Raw genomic sequence first — 22,041 nt, forward strand, 5'->3', positions numbered from 1 at the left:
GAGAAATAAAAAGAAAACTACAGAGGATTGATCCTGGAGAGCCATATAATAATTAGTAGTTGGTTTTGAATGGAAAGATGGAAAGAAATTTTCAAAGAAATATAGAAGAAAATTTCCTAGAAGTTAAGGAAACAGACTTTTACACCTAAAGGGCCCACCGGGCATCAAGCACAATGAATAAATAACCACACATCACGGTAAAATTTCAGAACACTGATGCCAAAGAAATGATCTTTCTCAAGTTTCTACAGAAATAAAGGTTTCTCCACAGCAATACTAAAAATAAGGTCACAGAGGTAACGCTTTCAATTTCTGAGAGAAAACTGTCTCCATACTAAATTTCTATACCCACACTATCAGTTAGGACTGAGAATAACCTGGCCACGTGGCTCAGATGGTTGGAGCGTCATCCCGTACACCAAAAGGTTTCGGGTTAGATTCACAATCAGGACACATACCTAGGTTGTGGATTCAACCCCCTGTTGGGGTAACCAATCATTGTTTCTCTCTCACATTGATGCTTTTCCCTGTCTTTCTCTGTCTCTCTCGCCCCCCGCCCGCCCCGCGCCCCCTTTCTCAAATCAATTAAAAAAAAAAAAAGCAACATATACTCAGGTGAGGATTTAAAAAAAGAGTAAAAATAAAGACATTTCAGACAAGCAAAGTATCACAAACTGACTTCCCAAGTACCTTTTTCTCAGTAAGAATGTTCTCCACCAAAATGAGACTACATCCAAGAAAGAGGAACAAGTGGGATGCAGGAAACAGCCAACACTGAAGAGGCTGCGGAGCCAAGATGATGGTGAAGGGAGACCCGAGAACGAAGCTGGCAGGGAGCCTGAGATTATAGCCCAGTGCTGAGAGACCACCTGAGGGGCTCCCTCAAGAAAACTGTATTGAGCCCTGACCGGTGTGGCTCAGCGGATAGAGCGTCGGCCTGCGGAGTGAAGAGTCCCAGGTTCGATTCTGGTCAAGGGCATGTACCTTGGTTGCAGGCACGTCCCCAGTAGGGGGTGTGCAGGAGGCAGCTGATCGATGTTTCTCTCTCATCGATGTTTCTAACTATCCCTCTCCCTTCCTCTCTGTAAAAATCAATAAAATATATTTTTAAAAAACAACAAAAAAAAACAAAAAAACATTAACGACTTTCCTGTTTAAAAAAAAAAAAAAGAAAACTGTATTGAGAAGAAGGGAAATGACCAGTCAGAAAGTTAGGCAGATGAAAAAAAAAGAAGTATCATTAAACCGAGGGGGGGAAAGTATACATGGCCATAGTACACTATTCAGTTAGTTCATCACTGAAAAATATTGACATATTCAAAACAACATATATATATATATATTTATATATATATATATATATATATATATATATTTGCTATTGTTGTTGTTAACACTCATTCAATATTTTCTATTGATTATTTTAGAGTGGAAGGGAGGGGGGAGAGAGAGAGAGAGAGAGAGAGAAGAGAGAGAGAGAGAATCATCTATGTGAGAGAGACACATCGATTGGCTGCCTCCCCCACATGCCCCGACCTGGGCCAGGATTGAACCTGCAACTCAGGGATGTGCTCTTAACCAGGAATCGAACCCATGACCCTTTAGTGTGCAGGCCAATGCTATAACCACTGAACAACACCAGTGGTTGTTCAGTGGTTATAGCATAGTCACAACAATATAAACAGTAAAGGGCAAGTTCAAGTATAACCATGGAAAAGAGATGGGGAAGGAGAGAGAGTTAAGCACAATAGAAAATGTGAAGGACCACAGAACGAAAAATGCTGCACATTTCCACATATTAGAGGTATCAAAAATAGTCAAATTCACGGAACCAGAGTGATGGTTGCCAGCGGCTGGAGGGAGAGGGAAGTGGGGCTGCTATCAATGGGCACGAAGTCTCAGTTAAGCAAAATGAAGCTCCAAAGACGACTGTACAGAACTGTACCTATAGTCGACTACAAGGGACACTTAAAAATTCAAGCTAGATCTCAAGTGTTCTTACTACAACAAAATTAAAAGAAATATAAAGGCAAACTCCGGAGGAAAGGATTGACAGTGTTGCCTCTGGGGATAGTGACAGAGTAGCAGGGACTGGTTAAGAGACTAGTATTTGTCTAATAAGCCTTTCAGTACTACAACTTTTTAAAAAACTGAATACATGTACGTATTCTCTTCATAAAAATAAAAAAGCAACCTGTTCACACATGCTATCGGATAAATAGAAAATAATTGGTATGTTTCATTTTCCCAAAGGGCACCCTATTCTTCAATATCATACAGCCAAAGATTATATTTTCAAAGAACTTTCATGTGTCAGGTGAACAAAGAACAATTACAGTGACCTACACAGTCTTATCCTAACTTTATAGACAAAATAAGAAAAGGAACTCCTTGAGGGACTGTGATAGAAACAAGGTCCCACACTGGATAAACCTTGGGCTGGAGTCTGGTTTCCGCAATCCAACCCTGGTGTCCCACTTTCCGACCCGGCCCTGCTGTGCAGCCTCAGTTCTGTGCCTCTCACACTCCGACGGACAGTCCCCTGCTCACTTCCGTAGCAGTACCGGGTAAGGACAGCCTCCTGCGCCTCATGAACCTCAGGAGGTGCCTGTCTCCGCCCTCTCTGAGATTCTCTAACCGTCCCTTTTTCCCTGACTGCGGGTGACAATAACAATCGGGCAAGTCACTGAGCCACCTGCAACCGCACACAGCAGTGACAGCCTCTGAACAATGCCACGCCTGTGTACTGCACAATGCTCTAAAGACCCAGAAAAGGCCAATGTCAGGAACAGGACAGAAATGTTATTAAAACAGAAACAAAAGGAGACATATGTAAAACTTTAAACAATAAAAAAAAAAACTATGTCCTAACCGGTTTGGCTCAGTGGATAGAGCGTCGGCCTGCGGACTAAAGGGTCCCAGGTTCGATTCCGGTCAAGGGCATGTACCTTTGTTGCGAGCACATCCCCAGTAGGGAGTGTGCAGGAGGCAGCTGATCAATGTTTCTCTCATCGATGTTTCTAATCTCTATCCCTCTCCCTTCCTCTCTGTAAAAAAAATCAATAAAATATATTAAAAATAAATAAATAAAACTAAATGAAAAATATGTATACAGATTTCATAGAAAAAATATTCTGATAAAATATTTTGATTTTAAAAAAAAAAAAAAAGAAACAAATGTATGTCCCATTCAACATGTAAAATTTGTACAAAAATATTGTCTTTGAAAATGATTTGTAATCTGTAGACTTAATACCTGGGAGATGTCGTGATATGTGAGTCCCATTTTTTGAGGTATGGGGACTTCCTTCTCCAAATAGATCTGATCTTCAAAGTTAAAAAAACACATGCTATTCTCTGAGACTGCTACTAAATTGTGCAGCTCTGCTAGTGACCCTTTTTCATTGTATTTATACTTACTTGTTCTATTAGTTATTTTATACTTCAATCATATTTCTTCCAAAACACTTTCATATTTATGTACCTAAATAAATATGATATGAATTGCATAATATATAGTAATTATAACCCGGTACATATCATAAAATCCCCCTGAAAACTCAAGCACCCACCTGGCATCATACACAGATAATACAATATTACTGACTGATTACATGCTGCACTTTACAAACCCGTGACTATTTTGTAACTACCAATGTGTACTCCTTAATCCCTTCACCTTTTTCACCCAGTCCCCACACACTCCTTCCATCTGGCAACCATCAGTTTGTTCTCTGCATCTAAGAGTCTGTTTCTATAAAAACAATAATTTGAAGTTGTGTTTTATTAAACTCTAGCCTCCCAATGCCTAACAAAAACAACTCCCAGAGATGTGATTAAATTCTAAACTGACCTAATAATCTGAAACAGGTGTTCTTTACATGGATCTTAATATGTTTTGTTTTGTTTTTCCAGAAAATGTCTGACTCTATCAGATTTAGGAGTTGGTAAAAATAAATTTTGGCAATTTAAAGGGATTAAATATGGAATTAGTTACAGTTATCTATGAAAATAACAAGTTAACATGCATTTGACCTGGTTCTAGGCTTTTATTGGAACAAAATATAGGTAAGAGATAAGAAATAAAATATAAATTGGAATAGGGCAAAAGTGTCTTCTTTCTCCTTTTACGTGATGCATATTTAAGTGGTACAGATTGAGACCTACTTTCACATTTTCTTTAAAAAGAAAATCTTCTGACTTAAAAACAAACAAAAACTTACACTATATTAAAGAATGTATGTAACACTCGCCCGGCCGGCGTGGCTCAGTGGTTGAGCGAGGTCACGGTTCGATTCCCAGTCGGGACATATGCGGGCTCGACCCCCAGTGTGGGGTGTGCAGGAGGTAGCCAATCGATGATTCTCTCTCATCATTAATGTTTCTATGTCTCTAGTCCTCTCCCTTCCTCTCTGAAATCAATAAAAATATATATATTTTTAAATGTAACTCCCACCTCCATCACCCTTCCTTCTCTGCTTTATTATTCCTCAGAATCTAATCATTTTTAATATTCCACAGAATTTACTCACTCGTTTACTGTCTCTCTCGTGCACTAAACCTCAGGTCCAAAGCAGCCAAGGGTGTGTTTCTGCTTTGTTCACTGCTCTACCTCTCGCACCTAGAGATTTCTTTACTTATTGAACACTGGCTCAATACATACTCACTAAATGAATGAATGAGTAAATGAGTTAATGGACTGGCTTGAAAGGGTCCAGGAACTCCCTAAAATTATAGTAAAAGGCAATGTGATTATGCGCATGTGTATATTTCTCTAAGAAGAGGATCCACAGCTTTCATCACATTTTCAAAAGGGGCCAGTATCCAGAAGAGCCTTAGGTGTCCTAGCCAGAAGCACTCAGACTACAGAAACGGCCACTTGCTTGGCTAAGTAGCTGCAATACTTCTAAATGACAGTGGTGCTTTCTGGTGGAGCTGATGTGCTTGAAAGCAAGAGTGAGATTCGAAGACACCCTGAGGACCATGTGGAAACTGACAAGGAGACTGATTAGGTATGTTAGGAAACCTTAAATTTGTCTTCTATTGGGGATCAATTATATGGGGTACAGTTCTCAGTTCATGGAATATAGCCAGGATATTTCCATACCAATCAGAGAATGTGAGATCTTCTTGGCTTACTCTCATAATGTAATATGGCGGGGTCAATGAGAGAAGAAATATTCCCTCTCATTACCGTAAGGGAGGGAGCCTGGACACCTGAGCTAGTGAGGAGAGAAATGATGAATGACCTGAGAAGACCCGGAGAGGCTATTCCTCCCTCCTCCGGTCTCCTTTCCGGGGAAAGGTTAAGGAATTGGGCATTTTCTCACATGTTCTTACCTAAAAGGGAGAAGAAAGCTTCCCTTGAATTATGGACAAAGGTCTAACAGCCCTGTGCAAAGCCATCTCTGGTAAAAGGCCGCAGCTTTGTCATCACCGTGTCACCACAGGCCAGTGTTGTGGAGGGAGGTGCCAAGAGGCAGCCATCTGAGACCACAAGAAAAGCCCCGGACAGAACACTGCACTGGCGTGCTTGGAGCAGCAAGGAAAATCAAAGGGGTGATTTCAGACTTTTCCTTCACCCCAGAATCTTTGGGTGAACTGACCACGAAGCTAGAAAGTAATTTAATTGCTTCAGAGAACACATGAGCAGGATTGTTGTTAATCCCTAATTTTACATCTTTCAACTGTTCTCCAAAGATAAAATTGTTTGGGAAAGCTTAAACACACACACACACACACCAAAAAAATAAAGGCTAAGGACCACTGTCCTGCCGAGTTCTCAGAGATTCGATACAGTTTCTAGAGTCTCCAAATTTTAGACTGCAGGGATGTCCATCTGTCTTCATGGGGTCACTCCCTTCCTCTCTGAAATGAAATCAAACTAAATACACCACTGCTATTTCTGTATGTTTACAAGCTGTGTCTCAAAAACAGGAAAAATTTACCCCAATATGCAGCCTACCCCATCTTGGCCTCCTGCCCTAACCCTTCTCTTCACAGCTCAACTCCATGCTTCTTATTTCTCTTCATACGGGGTTCTCCAGAAAAAGATTTTTCTTGTTCCTCCCATCCTCAAAGTTGAAACACAGAACAAGGTTTTATCTATTAATGTCCTAACTCATTTCTAAAAAAGTGCTGGTAAGATATTCCCGTTAATCAATTCTGTCTACTAGGATTAATACTGCGAATGTTACTTAGCATTAAAATGACAATATCAGTTTTTTATCCCATATCCTTTAAAGAAAAGTAGACACACATACCCAGATAAAATATTTACCACCACCACACCCATCCATCCACCCACTGCCCCTCCTGCCTCTCCCCACTGCAGATCAGGCCTTCAGGGCCCCCACTCTTTTCAACCCATCCCCCACTCCCAACATCAAGTTCTTTCTCTCTCAACTCCTCATAAAGCCTGAGGCTGATGGAAGAGTGGCCAGGGGAGATAGGACATAGGAGAGGGAAAGGAATCTAAGAAAGGAGAAAAGAGAAAAAGGTGCTACTGTAACTGGGAGCCACCCACCCCTGCCAAAGTATAATCTGATTCAGCTAATAAACCTTATGCCAAATGTTAGTAAGTTTTAGTCGAAGTAAAACCAGCATATGCAAAGGCCAATCATTTATTGCCAATTTTAAAGATCGGAAACGGTTATCTGAGGATTTCTCTTATAGCTTTAGCAGCTTTATCCAAGGATGAAAAGCAAGTGCTCTTGGGCCACGCCCTAACCTCATAAGACATATTCCAGACACAGGTCAGGTTATTCCTTTCCGGAGCACATCATGCACTTTCTTACCTTAGTGACCTTCTCCGTGCCACCTAGAAAACCACTGCCAAAATACTTTTTATCTCTCTAGGCCCATGTCAACTATCACTTCCTCCGTGAAGCCATTTCCCGCCCCACCAGTGAGAACTGTTTCCTTTCTTGTACCTCTAAAGTACTCTGCTCCTACCTCTAGTTGCCACTAGGTCAGTGCTAAGCTGGTTATTCATACACGTACTCTCCTGTTAAACCATGGATTTGAGGGCATCTTATTTACTTTATCTCCCCAGAACCTTGCCCTCTGCTTTATCACATAAAAGGGGCTCACCTAACGAACTTGAGTGTCGTAATACAATTCACCGCAAAGTTACGTTATGTATATGTGTGTATATAGCGAGTAAATACACAGCACGCGAAAGGGCCAAACGCTACCTCTTTGGAACTCGGAATGCTGCTGTGATCTTTTTCCATTATCAGCCATCTGAGAATATTTGGGATAGAGAGACTTTTCCATGTTGGCCAAGGATTAACAAATCTCCCATCCTTCCCTCTCTCTGATTTAGTTACATCTTCCTCTAGTCTGTAATCCAGTTTGAAACTTTTCCTGGAAAACCCAGAAGTACTTCCTCCAGAATTCCGTGCAGAATTCTGGCGTTTTCTTACTACTTCTTTAGGATATTGGCTGCTTGTCATCAGGGACTGGTTGCTTTCATTTTCATCCATGGCCTTTGGAGAACTAAAAAAGAGGAGGAAAAATACTGAGTTTAATATAAAGGCATTAAAACATATTACACAGTGTGTTTCTTAGCCAATAAAAATTTCCTCAAACTTATAAAAATATTATGTCCCTATTAACTCACATTTTCTTCTTGTAAAATGCAAGTTTAGAATCCAGTATTACTGCATGCTAAATAGAAAAGATGTTTACCAATTCCTGCCAAACCTTTTAAAAATCCTTATCAGCAGTAATCAAAAACAATCTAGTCCACCAGCCAGCATTTAAACATGAAATTTTCCATTTCGATGACATCTTGTAGAATAAATTAAAGCACCTTCATGAATCTGTAATATTTTCATACCTGAATTTTAAAAATATTATTGTTAATAACTTAGTAAGGAATACCTTAGTTCCTTGAGGATACCTCAGAAATTCAAGTGATTTACATAAGACCCACTAGGCCTAGTCATTTTTATTTTGAAGATCATCTGTTTCCATGCCCCCTGAAAAGCACAATGAGTCCAAATCACAAGAGAGGAGAAAAACAACATATTCAGAGGCATTTTAATAAAGTAGTTAAGAGGTGAACAATACAGATTTGAATTAATTCAGATTTAGAACCGCAAAGTCCATGCGTAGCCTAGGTAAATTTCCTGATCTCTCATGTATAAAATGGAGACAATAACACTTCCTACTTGTGGGGTTTATTGAGAGGATTTGAAAAGCTAATATGTGTAAAATACTTAGAAATGTGTATACAACAAATGTAACACACATGTATGCACATGATCACAACTGCTGCTGCTGACCTTGTTATTACTGCTGCCACCACCACCACTTAACGCAAGGCACTGAAATCCTTGATTTTGAACTATATACTCCAAACACAAAATGATAAATAATGTACTAAGAATATGCATTCATCTGCCATGAATTTCATTTCTTTCCTATTTCCTAAACAAATTATTTGCTTTCTTTCTAGTTTGAATACAATGCATACACTTAATACACTATAATCCTAAGGAAATAAGCACAATAACGGAAAGCCAAATATTATTTTTATGACTTCAGTAGTGTTTAAATAGAAATATTATCCAGGAGAGAAAGGGAAAGAACAAACCCTAGGATGAAAACTTTCACTGAACCAAACTTTTTTTTTTTCCAAACTGTTAGGAGTAAATAGTCTACAGTCTAGAGAATAATCAGTGTTCAGAAAAGAAACCAGAGCTGACAAAAGCACTCGCTGCTGCTCAGCTTTCTCTGTTTGTGGGAGAACCTAGAAGCTAAGAGAGTCTAATGAGCTTTATATCTTGGGCAAATAACTTAACATTTCTAGCCCTCAATTTTCTCACCTGTTAAATCCCTACTTACCTCATAGGGGTTTCAGATGATTAAATGACATAACACACATAAAGTGCTTGTCATTCACCAAATGTTAATTCTTTTTTCCCCTTTCCCAGCTAACTGGCCACTCATCTAAATTCTTTAAATTCTATTAGAAAACAAAGGGTCTGGCTGAGTTAGGCCCATTCTTCTCATAGAATTGCTCCACCCGGGTTATTAAATTCAGGCCCAGGCCTTTCCAAAAGGCAGAAACAAAGACCACCATCCATTTGAACCCCACTTCATTTAACAGAGGTAAACACACAAGTTTAGAGACTAAGTAATTCCCAAGGTAATATGTCTAAAAGATGGGAGAGCAGTTTGTGAGATGCGTGCATAAGTCTGCATATATACACATATATTCATATACAGGGTGCCTCCAAAAAATGTCTACACACTTTAACAACTGACAGCTCAACTTTCAAAATGAAATGTATTTTAATAAACACTGTCTATATAACACACCTGTAATTCTACCAACTATACAATAAATTTTGGGCTCATTATTTTAAACAATCAGAGGATAGGGAGAAAGGAGAAAAGGGTACTTGGAATCAAAAAAACACAAAATAGGGCTTTCAGACAGCATCCACTTGTCTAATGCACCCGGGACATAAGAAGCAAGAAAGGTTTGTGAGAGTCGAGATGGTAAAGATGTAAAGGATCATTAGACAGTGGGACTGGATTGGGGGCCTGGACTGAGACATTAAGGAGGTTTGGCCACACTGTAGGCATGGAGAAAAACTGAAGGTGCTTAAAAAGGAGTGTGTTTACAGAAGACAATCTAGTAGCGGGACAAAAACAAAGGGGTATAGATAAAAACTGGAGCCAGGAAGACAAATTAGTGAGTAGGAAGCAGAACAATCACTGATAGCGAAGCCCTATGCTACATGGTCTACACATTTCATTTAAACTACTGCTCCCACCAAAATTTCAAGTAGGTAATGTAATCCCCAGTTTTTAACTGAAGCTCTGAGAGGTAGACAGCAGTCACTGATGAGGCAGTGACAATGAGAAGAGAAAGAACAGAATAAACCCAAGAGGCAATAACGAAGCCGAATCGCTGAGACTTCAGAGTCTCTGGATAGTCCAAAACTTTGTGCAATTTGTAAGGCAGGTGGGGGTGGGGTGGGGGTTACAAAAGTGGGAGGAATCAGAAGTGGCAGCACCACTAACCAAAGAAAAGAATGAGGGGAAAGCAAGTATTTGGAGTATGGCAGAGAAGGTGGGTTCCGACCCAGAGCGTCTGAAGTGGGGTTTGAGGTCATGGGGAAGCAAGAATTCAAGCAGAAGTGCTCACTGACACGCAGAGGAAATAGATGATGCTGGGATCCAGGTTGCTACGGGGGGTGATAAAAGTGAGAGTAAGATAACAGAGGTTTCCAGGAGCCTGGAGAGTAAAATGAGAGTGAGAAATGGTTTCAGCGCTCTGTTTTCTCCCTGAACAATAGACTTTTTCAAAGTTGTCTATTCATGCTATCCCCATTTTCTCACCTCCCATCCACTCAGGTTCTCACCCCAAATCAATCGGGGAGGGCGGTGCGGGGAAAGGGCTCTTTATCAAAATAGCCATCCTCTCTTAACATACCCCCTCATCCATCACACACACAAAATCCACTCTTCTGGAGCGATCTTTTTAAAGGAAAATTGGGTGGAAAACAAACAAAAAGGGGAAACCTCCAGAGCCCTTTGGTCTCAGAAGGAGGGCAAAGTTCAGTAAGATGGTGTGTTTCTAGCCCACGTTCACTTCCTCTGCTCCGAACAGTGGCCTTGGTCTATTTCCTCAGGGCCGCTACTGCTATCACAGAGCCTGGCACATGATTGTTTAAAATATCCTTGGGGTGAGAGGAGGGAATGTATGGACACAGATATTCACAGGATTATGAATTACTATGAAAGTTGTTCAAGCAACACAAAACGTTGGCATTCAGACACACCATTTCACACTATGCACTAAGTGTGAAATGTTGGGAAGGAGGAGAAGGACATAAAAACATGAACCGTGACCATCTGGACTTGTTCTTTTGGAGGAAAAGTACTGGAAGTCCATTTGGTGAGTGTGCAAAAGGTACTCCAGGGACAAAGCAAGCCTCAGCTGGGGAGATGTATGGAGCCTGCCCAAGGGCTGGGTCACATCAGCCTTCCGGTCACTCGGTAGTGGATACAGCCACAATCTCACAAGAGTCATCCTAAATGACAGGAAAACTAGAAATGAGTGTGGACAAAAAAGGGATCACATACTTATTAAACCTGACAAGCTCAGGGGAAGTGGCATGGTGGGCCTTACAAACTCAGAACCTGAAAGTAGCCACATGGTTACTAACTACAAAGTGAGTCATGGCTGGCAGTCAACATCCTAGGCCTGTAGCTTCCTTGACAAAGGTCAATCTTTACCGTAAGTAAGCCTATCCATTGTCTTTCTGCATCTAAGATAACATACCCTTGGAATGTCAAAGTCACCCCCTTTTTCCAGACCCCTCAGGGTACACCCACAGCACCAGAGCAGGAGACCACAGAGCCCCTCGTTGTTATCTTTTCCTCATATACCATCTCTACGTGCTGTAAATGTTACTAGTAGCTATGCTACCCCCACCAACGTAAAAGAAGTTTTTGTCTGTCTGTTGTACTCTTGATCCAATCTCAGAGATTTCCCCACTTTGCTTTCTTCTGCCTCCTTAATCTATCACCAATGAATTTCACATACCCCCTTAGGTCTCCTCCTTTGATTGTAAAGTATAGAATAAGCTGCAGCTCGGCCTGTGTGGCTCAATGGTTGAGTGTTGACCTAGGAACCAGGAGGTCACGGTTCGATTCCCAGTCTGGGCACATGGCTGGGTTGGAAGCTCAATTCCCAGTAGGGGACGTGCAGGAGGCAGCTGATCAATGACTCTCTCTCATTATTGATGTTTCTCTCTCTTTCGCTTCTTCTCTGAAATCAATAAAAATACCGTATTTTCCGGCATATAAGACGACTTTTTAACCCAGGAAAATCTTCTGTACGCCCAGTCATCTTATACGCCGGAAAATACGGTATATATTTTTAAAAACAAAACTTTAAAATATGCTGCAAAACTGTTGCCATTCTCTTGAGCATTTTCTCAATCTGTTAAGATTTTGCTTCCTGGCAATTGTCAGTTTGACTCAAATAAACTCATAAAAATTCTCTACAGGTTTGGACATTTCTTATATCCACACGAGGAAGAGTGGGTTTGATGTGTGGTGCTATTAACTAGATAATAAGGAGAAATAGGGAGAGAGAGAGAAAGACAGGCATAAAAAATAAAAATTGCAATAAATTAAGCATCTATCAATAATAACGTTAAATGTAAGTGGCTTAAATGTTCCAATCAAAAGATACAGGGTAGCTCAATGGGTAAGAAAACATGACTCATATATATACTGTCTACAAGAGACCCACCTCAGAACAAAAGACTCACAGAGAATGAAAGTGAAGGGATGGAAAAAAATTTTTCCAAGCAAATGGAAACGAAAAAAATGTTGGGGTAGCAACACTTGTATCTGACAAAAGACTTCAAAATGAAGACCACAACAAGAGACAATGAAGGTCACTACATAATACTAAAGGGATCCACAGAGGTCAATGACACTGAAAAGGCTCCTAACCTTATGAATTGGGCCAACAAGTTAAAAGGCCCTGCTATCACCAGAGCAGGTAATGGAAAGCAAGAAAGTCACTAGAGAGGTTCCTTGAGCCCTGATTCAGTTATGAAGGAATGTGGCAGAAGGGCAGGCGTTATTCGGCTCTGGATGTCAGCCTTGCCAGTCCTTTGTGAGAAAAAGATAAATGGCCAAAAAACAAACCAACAATGTTGGTTTTCACAAGGAAGCAAAACCCTGGGGCCTGACCCTGTGCAGCCCATCTCCTGACAGTGTAACAACAGTTCAGAGGGAAGGCCTTGAGACAGCCCCAAAATGTCAGCTAACAGAATCTTGAGAAGAAACTTTGAGATCTCTGAGTTCAATTCAGTATATATTAAGAATACCAGGAAGTCAACTAATATTTGACAAGGGAGCCACGAAATACTTGAGGAATAGACAGCTTTTCAATAAATGGTGCTGCAACAGTTGGATATTCACTTGTAAAAGAATGAAACTGAACCCATATCTTCTGCCACTCACGGAAATGGATTAAAAGACTTATGTAAGAACTGAAACCCATATCTTATGCCACTCAAAATGGATTAAAAGACTTATGTAAGAGCTGAAACCATAAAATTTCTAGAAGAAAACAGGAGTAAAGTTCCTTGACATGGGTCTTGATAATAATTTTTTTTTCCTATGGCACCTAAAGCACAAACAACAAAATAAAAAATAAAACAAGTGGGACTGCCATCAAACTAAAAAGCTTCTGTACCGCAAAGAAAACCATCAACTAAGTGATAAGACAACCTATGGAATGAGAAAAAGTAATTGTAAACCACATATCTGATACTACTCTTATCAGATATATCCAAAATAGATAAAGAACTCATGCCCTCGCCAGTGTGGCTCAGTTGGTTGGGACACCGAGGGGTTGCCAGTTCCATTCCCGGTCAGGGCACATGCCAGGGTTGTGGGCTCTATAGGAGCCAGCCAATCAATGCTCTCACATCGATGTTTTTTCTCTCTCCCTCTCCTTTCTCTCTTTTTTTAAAAAAAACAATTTTTTAAAAAAAACTTTAAATAAAGAACTCACACAACTGAATAGCAAAAAAACAAATAACCCAATTAAAAATGGGCAAAGGACCTGAGTAGACACTTCAAAGAAGATATACAAAAGGCTAATAAGATGTTCAAAATCACTAGTCATTAGGGAAATGCAAATTAAAGTCACAAATGAGATATAATCTCACACGTTGGAATGGCCATCAACAAAATACAAGGGATAACTCAGCCTGGTGTGGATGTGGAGAGAAGGGAAGCCTTGCACACTGTGGTGGGAATGTAAATTGGTGCAGCCACTACGAAAACAGTAGAGAGGATCCTCAAAAAATTAAAAATAGAACTACCATACGATCCAGCAATTCTACTTCTGAGAATATAACCAAAGGAAACAAAAACACTAATTTGAGCCCCAACAGGTTTTGCTCAGTGATTAGAGCTTCAGCCTTTGGACCAGAGGGTCTTGGGTTCCATTGATCCCCAGTCCCCGTGGAAGGCAACCAGTCTCTGTGTCTGTTTCACATGGATGCCTCGATGTCTCTCTCTTTCTCTTTCTGCCTCTCCTCCCTCCCTTCCACTCTCTCCCTAAAGATCAATGGGAAAAATATCTTTGGTGAGGATTAAAAACAAAGAAACAAACAAAAAACCACACCTTAATTTGAAAAGATACCTGCACACCCCCATGTTCATGGCAGCATTATTTACAACAGCCAAGACGTGGAAACCACCTAAGTGTCCTTCGATGGATGAATGCATAAAGAAGTTGTGGCATGTACATACAATGAAATATTTATTCAGCCATAAAAAAATGAAGAAATCCTACCATTTGTGATAACATGAGTGGACCTGAAGGCACTATGATAAATGAAATAAGTCAGACAGAGAAAGCCAAATACTGTATGATCTCCTTTATATGTGGAAATTTTAAAAAAACCCACACTCATAGAAAAGGAGTAGGGGGGAGGGAAATTGGAGGATAAAAGGTACAAATTTCCAGTTATAAGATAAATAAGAAGTAGGGATGTAATAATGTAAAACATGATGACTATAGTTAACACTGCTGTATGATAAATAAGAAATTTGTTAAGAGAGTATCTAAGAAAGTTTTTTTCTATTTTATTTTTTAAAACTTTTTTTTTAATGCTCACCTGAGGGCATGTTTAGAGGGAAGGGAGGGAGGGGAAGAGAGAGAGAGAAGGACAGAGAAAGAGAGGGAGGAGGAGAGAAAGAGAAACATTGATAGGTTGCCTCCCATACACACTGACCAGGGATTGAATCTGCAACCTTCTGGATAATGCTGCAGCCCACTGAGCCACACCAGCCTGGGAACTCTTTTATTTTTACTGTATCTAGTAGGCAGACACGAGCAGAGCAAGGACCATGGGCTAGATACTAAAGGTCACCAGGGCAGAAAGCCCTGGGTGACTAGCAACATCCTCAGGGTGACCTTTCCTCCCCTAGCATTTCACTAGTCATGTGGTTTGGAGCCACTGACTTCAGATCGCTGGTCATTTGCTAGTCATTCGGTTTCAACCCATTGACTTTTCCTTCCTAGAGATAACATCTAGGCCTCCGTTTCAGCTCCAGGCCCAGAAAAGCAGCAAAAACAGACAGGTGACGCCATGGCTGACCTCAGGACCCCCTGCCCTGGCACCAATCGGTGGAGATCAGGACCCTGAAAGGACACACCTGGAAAGCTGCTGAATGTTCTATTGAGATCTCCCCTCTGGGACCACCCCGAAGAACCCCACCCTTAAGCCCTAAGGTGTGGACCCAGCCTGCCCCCTCCTGGGAGCACACCCATGCCTTTCCCTCCGCCTCCCTCTCCCCGTCTTCCAAAGCGCCTCGCCTTGGTCTTCCTCACTTCTAAGCTCCCACGGCCCTTCCTTTGCCTCTATAACTTGTTTCCTAAGCCCATTTCTTCTACAGATTACTACTTCTACCTCGGTGATTTTCTAAATAAGTGTTCTCCTATAGTTTGAGTCTTGGCTGTAAATTCCTTTTTAGCCAGAACTCAAGTACCAACGTTGCTGATCCCAGTTCCGGTCGGACTCCACCCGTCAGACACTTGGTGCCGTTCTCGCCAATGCCAATATATCCATAAGATAAATGTTAGCTGAACATACTGTGGTAATCATTTCACCATACATGTAAATCAAACCGTCATGCTGTCCGTCTTAAACTTATACAGTGATGTCAATTATTTCTCAATAAAACTAGTGGGAGGGAGAATGCCAAGATGTAGCAAATCATAAAAGCACATCGAAAATGGATATAATTAAAATCTCACTACCAAGAAAAGAAGCACAAAGGATTTAAAACATTTGAAAACAAGTACTTCTCAACTTGGCACCCCTGTCATCCTTTTTAAGTCTTTGTTTCCTTGTCTGGTGCCTATTCCTGGGTTATTGGACAAAATGTACATAGTCTTTAGCCCAGTGTGTGGCACACACACAGCCTCAATGACTGCAAGCCACTGTTCTATTATGTTCTAAACACTGTTTAGTAAGGTTAGTGGGATGCATATTCCATTTTGAAATTTCTACCTTAAGGGCAATAGCATGAACAAACTGAAATGGAATAAACTCTGGAATGTGTTTTTGTTCTTATATTTGAGTAAGAGAAGCCCTGGTCTTCCTGGAACTCACACAACTCTTAAAACAAATAGGAAACCCACAGGAACCTATACAACCCCACAGGTCCTTGCAGCCTCACCAATTCCCCTGGATTCACCAGGAGGTCCTCATAAAGCTTGATAGTGTCCTGTTCTGAAAACAATAATCTTCTCCCCTTACTGCCTCCACGGAGAGCAAAAATGTGCAAACTCAGGATACTAACAGCAGCCACATCTACAACCAGCACTGTCCCCAGAGCTTGAGCCCATTACCAAGATTCTTTGCATCAAAGGAAAAATTCCCTACAACAGGAACAGGCAAAACAGGCAAGCAAGGTCAGTTCTAGCTAACTGTCCCCTAAAGCAGCGGTCACCAACCTTTCGGACCTCATGGGCCACCAGTGGTCCACGGGCCAACGGTTGGCGACCGCTGCTCCAAAGGTTTCCTCATTTGTGTTTCACATCTCCTACTCGAGTGACTTGACTCTCCCAATTCCCTTTCAGTCATCAAAACAGATTTTCAAGGAAGGATCTGATCTCCAGTATGACTGATACGGACCAACTGGGACTCCTCCCTAGAGGAGGACAGCTGGGTGCAAAGCTTTAAACCTGTGATTCTCAATGCTGGCTGCACATCAGAATTACAGATGCTCCTGGACTTACAATAGGATTATGTCCAAACTAGAGGCCTGGTGCACGAAATTCATGAATGGGAGTGGGGGGCTTCTCAGCCTGCATCCTCTCCAATCCAGGACCCCTCGGGGATGTCCGACTGACTGCCGGTTTAGGCCCGATCCCAAGGATCAAGCCTAAACTGGCAGTCGGACATCCCTCACAATCCAGGACTGCTGGCTCCTAACTGCTCACCTACCTGCCTGATCGCCCCTAACAGCCCCCCCTGCCAGCCTGGTCACCCCCAACTGCCCCCCTGCTGGCCTGGTCACCACCAACTCCCCCCCCCCACCGGCCTGGTTGCCCCTTACTGTCCCCCTGCCATCCTGGTCACTGCCAACTGCCCCCCTCTGCCGGCCTGGTTGCCCCTTAGTGCCTCCCCCCTACTGGCCTGGTCACCCTCAACTGCCCCCCTCTGCTGGCCTGGTCACCCCTAACTGCCCCCCTGCTTGCCCCCAACTGCCCCCCTCTGCTGGCCTGGTCACCCTCAACTGCCCCCCTACTGGCCAGGTCGCCCCCAACTGCTCCCCCCTGTCGGCCTGGTCGCCCCACACAGTCTGCTGTTCAGTCGCTTGTTCTGAAAACAATAATCTTCTCCCTCACTAACCCCCCTGCCGGCCTGGTCACCCCATGCAGCCTGCTGTTCAGTCATTTGGTCGTCCCTCAATAACCCCCCTGCCAGCCTGGTCACCCCACACAGCCTGCTGTTCAGTCATTTGGTCGTCCCTCAATAACCCCCCTGCTGGCCTGGTCGCCCCACACAGCCTGCTGTTCAGTTGTTTGGTCATCCCTCACTAACCCCCCTGCCGGCCTGGTCGCCCCCAACTGCTTCCTCTGCCGGCCTGGTTGTCCCCAACTGCCCCCCCCACCAGCCTGGTCGCCCCCAACTGCCCCCCTACCCCCGCTGGCCTAGTCTCCCCCAACTGCCCCCTTGCCAGCCTGGTGGCCCCATGCAGCCTACTGTTCAGTCATTTGGTCATCCCTCAGTAACCCCCCTGCTGGCCTGGTCGCCCCATGCAGCCTGCTGTTCAGTCCTTTGGTCATCCCTCAGTAACCCCCCTGCTGGCCTGGTCGCCCCATGCAGCCTGCTGTTCAGTCCTTTGGTCATCCCTCAGTAACCCCCCTGCCAGCCTTGTTGCCCCATGCAGCCTGCTGTTCGGTCGTGCGTCTGGTTGTTTTGGTCGTGACAGCCCCTGGCTTTTTATATATTAGGATAACCCTATTGTAGATTAAAAATATCAGAAGTCAAAAACGCATTTAATACACCTATTTAATACATCATAGCTTAACCTGGGCTACCTTAAACGTGCTCAGACACATTTTTCTACAGTTGGGCAAAATCATCTAACACAAAGCCTATTTTATAATAAAGTGTTGAATATCTCATGTAATTTATTGAATACTGTACTGAAAGTGAAAAACAGAATGGTTGGTTGAGTATTCACCATTAATGTACACAGCTGAAAGCACACTGGCCCTAAAGAATGTTTGAGGCACTGAACTAAACAAACAACAGTGCTGACAACACAGTTCACTGCAGAGTCTCGGTTGTTTACCCTCATGATTGGGTGGCTGACTGGGAGATATGTTTGCTGCCCAGTATCAAAAAAGAGCATCCTACCACATATTGCTAGTCTGAGAAAAGTTCAAAATTCGAAGTACAGTTTTTACTGAATGTGTATTGCTTTTGCACCAACGTAAAGTTAAAAAAATCATAAGCTGAACCATTATAAATTGGGGACCTGTGGAGTTTTTTAAACTACATCTGAGGATGTAAATCAGAATGTCAGGTGGGAGCTCCCAAGTAGTTTTTAAAAGTTCTGTGGGTGACTCTGATTATCTAGGCAAGGTTAAGAACTATCACTAGTTATTGGCACGAAGGTAGGACAGGCATTTAGGAAGGAGCAAAGGGACTTCCTGGTAACCCCAAATGTATGCCAGCCTGGTACCTGCCAATCATAAAACCTACTCCTCCTCCCTGTCCCATGCTACAAGTTACAGAGGCAGCATAACCCAAAGATGGTTTCACAGGTCCGGGATTGGGAAGACTACATTGCGAAGGACAACGTTTTATAGGTCACAGACTTGTATACAGTCCGGCTGAGTCACAAATTTGACTCTGTGTGCACAGGAAGCCAAACCGGAAAAAGGAAACACAATCAGTGATGGTTCACATTGCCTATAATAACCCACAGCAGCCTGTACATGAGGAGTACTCAATAAATATTTATTGGGTGAATAAATAACAAATAGGAGCCATGTAAACTCATTACTTTTTATTGGGATAAAGTAATTGTTTTTTAAAAGCTCTCTTGGGAATTGAATTATAACAGAAGCAAAAGTAACCAAAGGGCAGTGAGACAAAACTCAGCAAAGGACAGTCCCACTAATTCTACTAATTATAGAAATAAAAATTGAAAAATCTTGGGGGAGAAACCAAGATGGTGGCATAGGTAAACACCTGAAATTGCTGCCTCGCACAACCACTTCAAAACTACAACTAAAAGACAAAACGAACATCATCCAGAACCACAGGAAGGCTGGCTGAGTGGAAACTCTACAACTAGAAGGAAAGAGAAAAGCACACTGAGACTCAGAGGAGCTGCGGAAGTAAGTGCAGAGGTACAGAGGCACGTGCATGGAAAGGGCTGGCAACTGAGGACACGGCTGTCTTTTTCAATCCGGAGGGAGACACAAGCTCCCGACTGCTCTGAACTCCAATTCCGGGTGAGACTCTGGGGACTCAGACTCATACGGGGAGAAACTGGACTGTCTGGCATCAGGCGGAACTCGAGGGTGGCTTTCCCTCAGAGGTGCTTGCAGCGATTACCAAGGGACACTGAGACCTGGGGCCTCTTAGGGCAGGGCTGACGGTCAGCCATTGCTGTCTGCTCTGCCCTGAGACCCCGCCCCACCCAAGCTGTGCGCAGAGATTTTTACATATGAATGGCCTGGTCCTTTGAAATCTAAAATTACCTAACAAACTGCAGCTGAGTCAGAGAGACCCAAAACATCCAAAAGAAGGCCCAACACCCCACAGCAGTTTGCACTGCTTCACAGCTGGGCCTCATCTGGGCACCTCCAAACCCCAAACAAAGAAGAGGAATCTGCAGATCTTTCCATAGCTCCTGCTGGGTGGCCTCAGGCAGAGGCTAAATTAGCACCTCCTTGGAGATACAAGAGCCAGTGTACCCAGTGGTCAGAGTGGGACCATCCAGATTACAACTCCTCAGATCCATAGGGACACACTCTGGGGGCAGACTCAGTGAGCACCAAAGCCCCACTGAAGTAAGTCTGGCCTCATAAGAGTGTCTCCAGCACAGAAGTTCTCCCATCGTAGACACAGCTGATCCTTACAGCCAATTGGCCTGGAGGTCAATTCCTCCCAGTGATACCAACAACAAGCAAGGCTTAACTACAACAAGACTGTGCACACAGCCCACAAAGGGGTGCACCAAGAGTGTCCACCTCAGGTAACTGGGGAGGCTGAGCCATCGGGCCCTATAGGACATCTAGCACACAAAGCCACTCTATCAACACAGGGAAGCAGCCAAAATGTGGAGACAAAGAAACAGGTCACATATGAAAGAAATGGAGGAAAGCAAACTACTGGATATAGAGTTCAAAACCACAGTTATAAGATTTTTCAAGAATTTTCTAGAAACCGCCGATAAATTTAGTGAGACCCTCGAGGATATGAAAAAGGACCAACTAGAAATTAAGCATACTCTGACTGAAATAAAGAATAATATACAGAGATCCAACAGCAGACTAGAGGATCACAAGAATCAAGGCAAAGATTTGAAATACAAAGAAGCAAAAAACATGCAACCGGAAAAGCAAAAAGAAAAAAGAATCCAAAAATATGAAGATAGTGTAAGAAGCCTCTGGGACAGCTTCAAGCGTACCAACATCAGAATTATGGGGGTGCCAGAAGAAGAGAGAGAGCAAGATATTTAAAACCTAGTAGAAGAAATAATGACAGAAAACTTCCCCCACCTGGTAAAAGAAATAGACTTACAAGTCCAGGAAGCACAGAGAACCCCAAACAAAAGGAATCCAAAGAGGACCACACCAAGACACATCATAATTAAAATGCGAAGAGCAAAAGACAAAGAGAGAATCTTGAAAGCAGCAAGAGAAAAACAGTTAGTTACCTACAAGGGAGTACCCGTACGATTGTCAGTTGATTTCTCAACAGAAACTATGCAGGCCAGATGGAAGTGGCAAGAAATATTCAAAGTGATGAATAGCAAGAACCTACAACCAAGATTACTCTACCCAGCAAAGCTATCATTCAGAATTGAAGGGCAGATAAAGAGCTTCACAGATAAGAAAAAGCTAAAGGAGTTCATCACCACCAAACCAGGATTACATGAAATGCTGAAGGGTATTCTTTAAGAAGAGGAAGAAGAAAAAAAAGGTAAAGGTAAAAATTATGAACAACAAATACATATCTATCAACAAGTGAATCTAAAAATCAAGTGAATAAAAAATCTGATGAACAGAATGAACTGGTGAATATAATAGAATCAGGGGCATAGAAAGGGAGTGGACTGACAATCCTCGGGGGGAAGAGGGTGTGGGGGTGCGGGAAGAGACTGGACAAAAATTGTACACCTATGGATGAAGACAGTGGGGGGGGGAGGTAAGGGCAGAGGGTGAGGTGGGAATCGGGTGGAGGGGAGCTATGGAGGGGGGGGAGGGGAACAACTGTAATAATCTGAACAATAAAGATTTATGTTTTTAAAAATCAAAAAAAAAAATTGGGGGGAATACTTTAGTTGAACTCTATGCTGGTAAAAGTGGTGACACTGTCGTAAAGACTGGAAGATGCCTACCATAAAATCTAGTTTCCCTTTTCTCCTTAGTAACAACTCCTGTTTTACTTAGGGTAGCTCTGCACCAGCTAAAGGACACTTCCCAGCTTTCCAGCTAGAAATGGCCATATTGACCGCGGTGATATAACTATAGGGTGTCCCCAAAAATGTATATACACTTTAAAAGCTGATAACTTACTTAATGTCCACTCCTTTTCAGGTTTAACTGGTTTGAAATAATGGGTGAAGCCAGACTAAGCTGTGAACAAAGAAAATTTATCCTAAAGTGCCACCAGACTTTTATGGGGATACATAAAAGATAAAGTTTACAGTACAAAACCATCAACAGTCGACAAATTGAGGGCACAAAAATACCGAACGAAATGATTCTTGATGTTTGTGATCCCA

The 22,041-nt window shown here is 42.5% G+C and overlaps 1 protein-coding gene across 5 annotated transcripts in view; it reads right to left on the reverse strand.

Annotated features, from left to right (window-relative positions):
- Positions 1-22,041, reverse strand: part of NAPEPLD (N-acyl phosphatidylethanolamine phospholipase D) — a 44,211-nt gene that overhangs the window by 15,071 nt on the left and 7,099 nt on the right. For all 5 annotated transcript variants that reach the window (XM_054725956.1, XM_054725955.1, XM_054725957.1 and 2 more), the window contains exon 2: positions 7,197-7,500. In XM_054725956.1, the coding sequence (XP_054581931.1) occupies positions 7,197-7,487 (291 nt within the window). In that variant the 5' untranslated portion in view covers positions 7,488-7,500. The remainder of the gene's footprint in view (positions 1-7,196; positions 7,501-22,041) is intronic.

This window comes from Eptesicus fuscus, chromosome 14 (genome assembly GCF_027574615.1).
Source record: "Eptesicus fuscus isolate TK198812 chromosome 14, DD_ASM_mEF_20220401, whole genome shotgun sequence".
Lineage (NCBI taxonomy): Eukaryota > Metazoa > Chordata > Mammalia > Chiroptera > Vespertilionidae > Eptesicus > Eptesicus fuscus.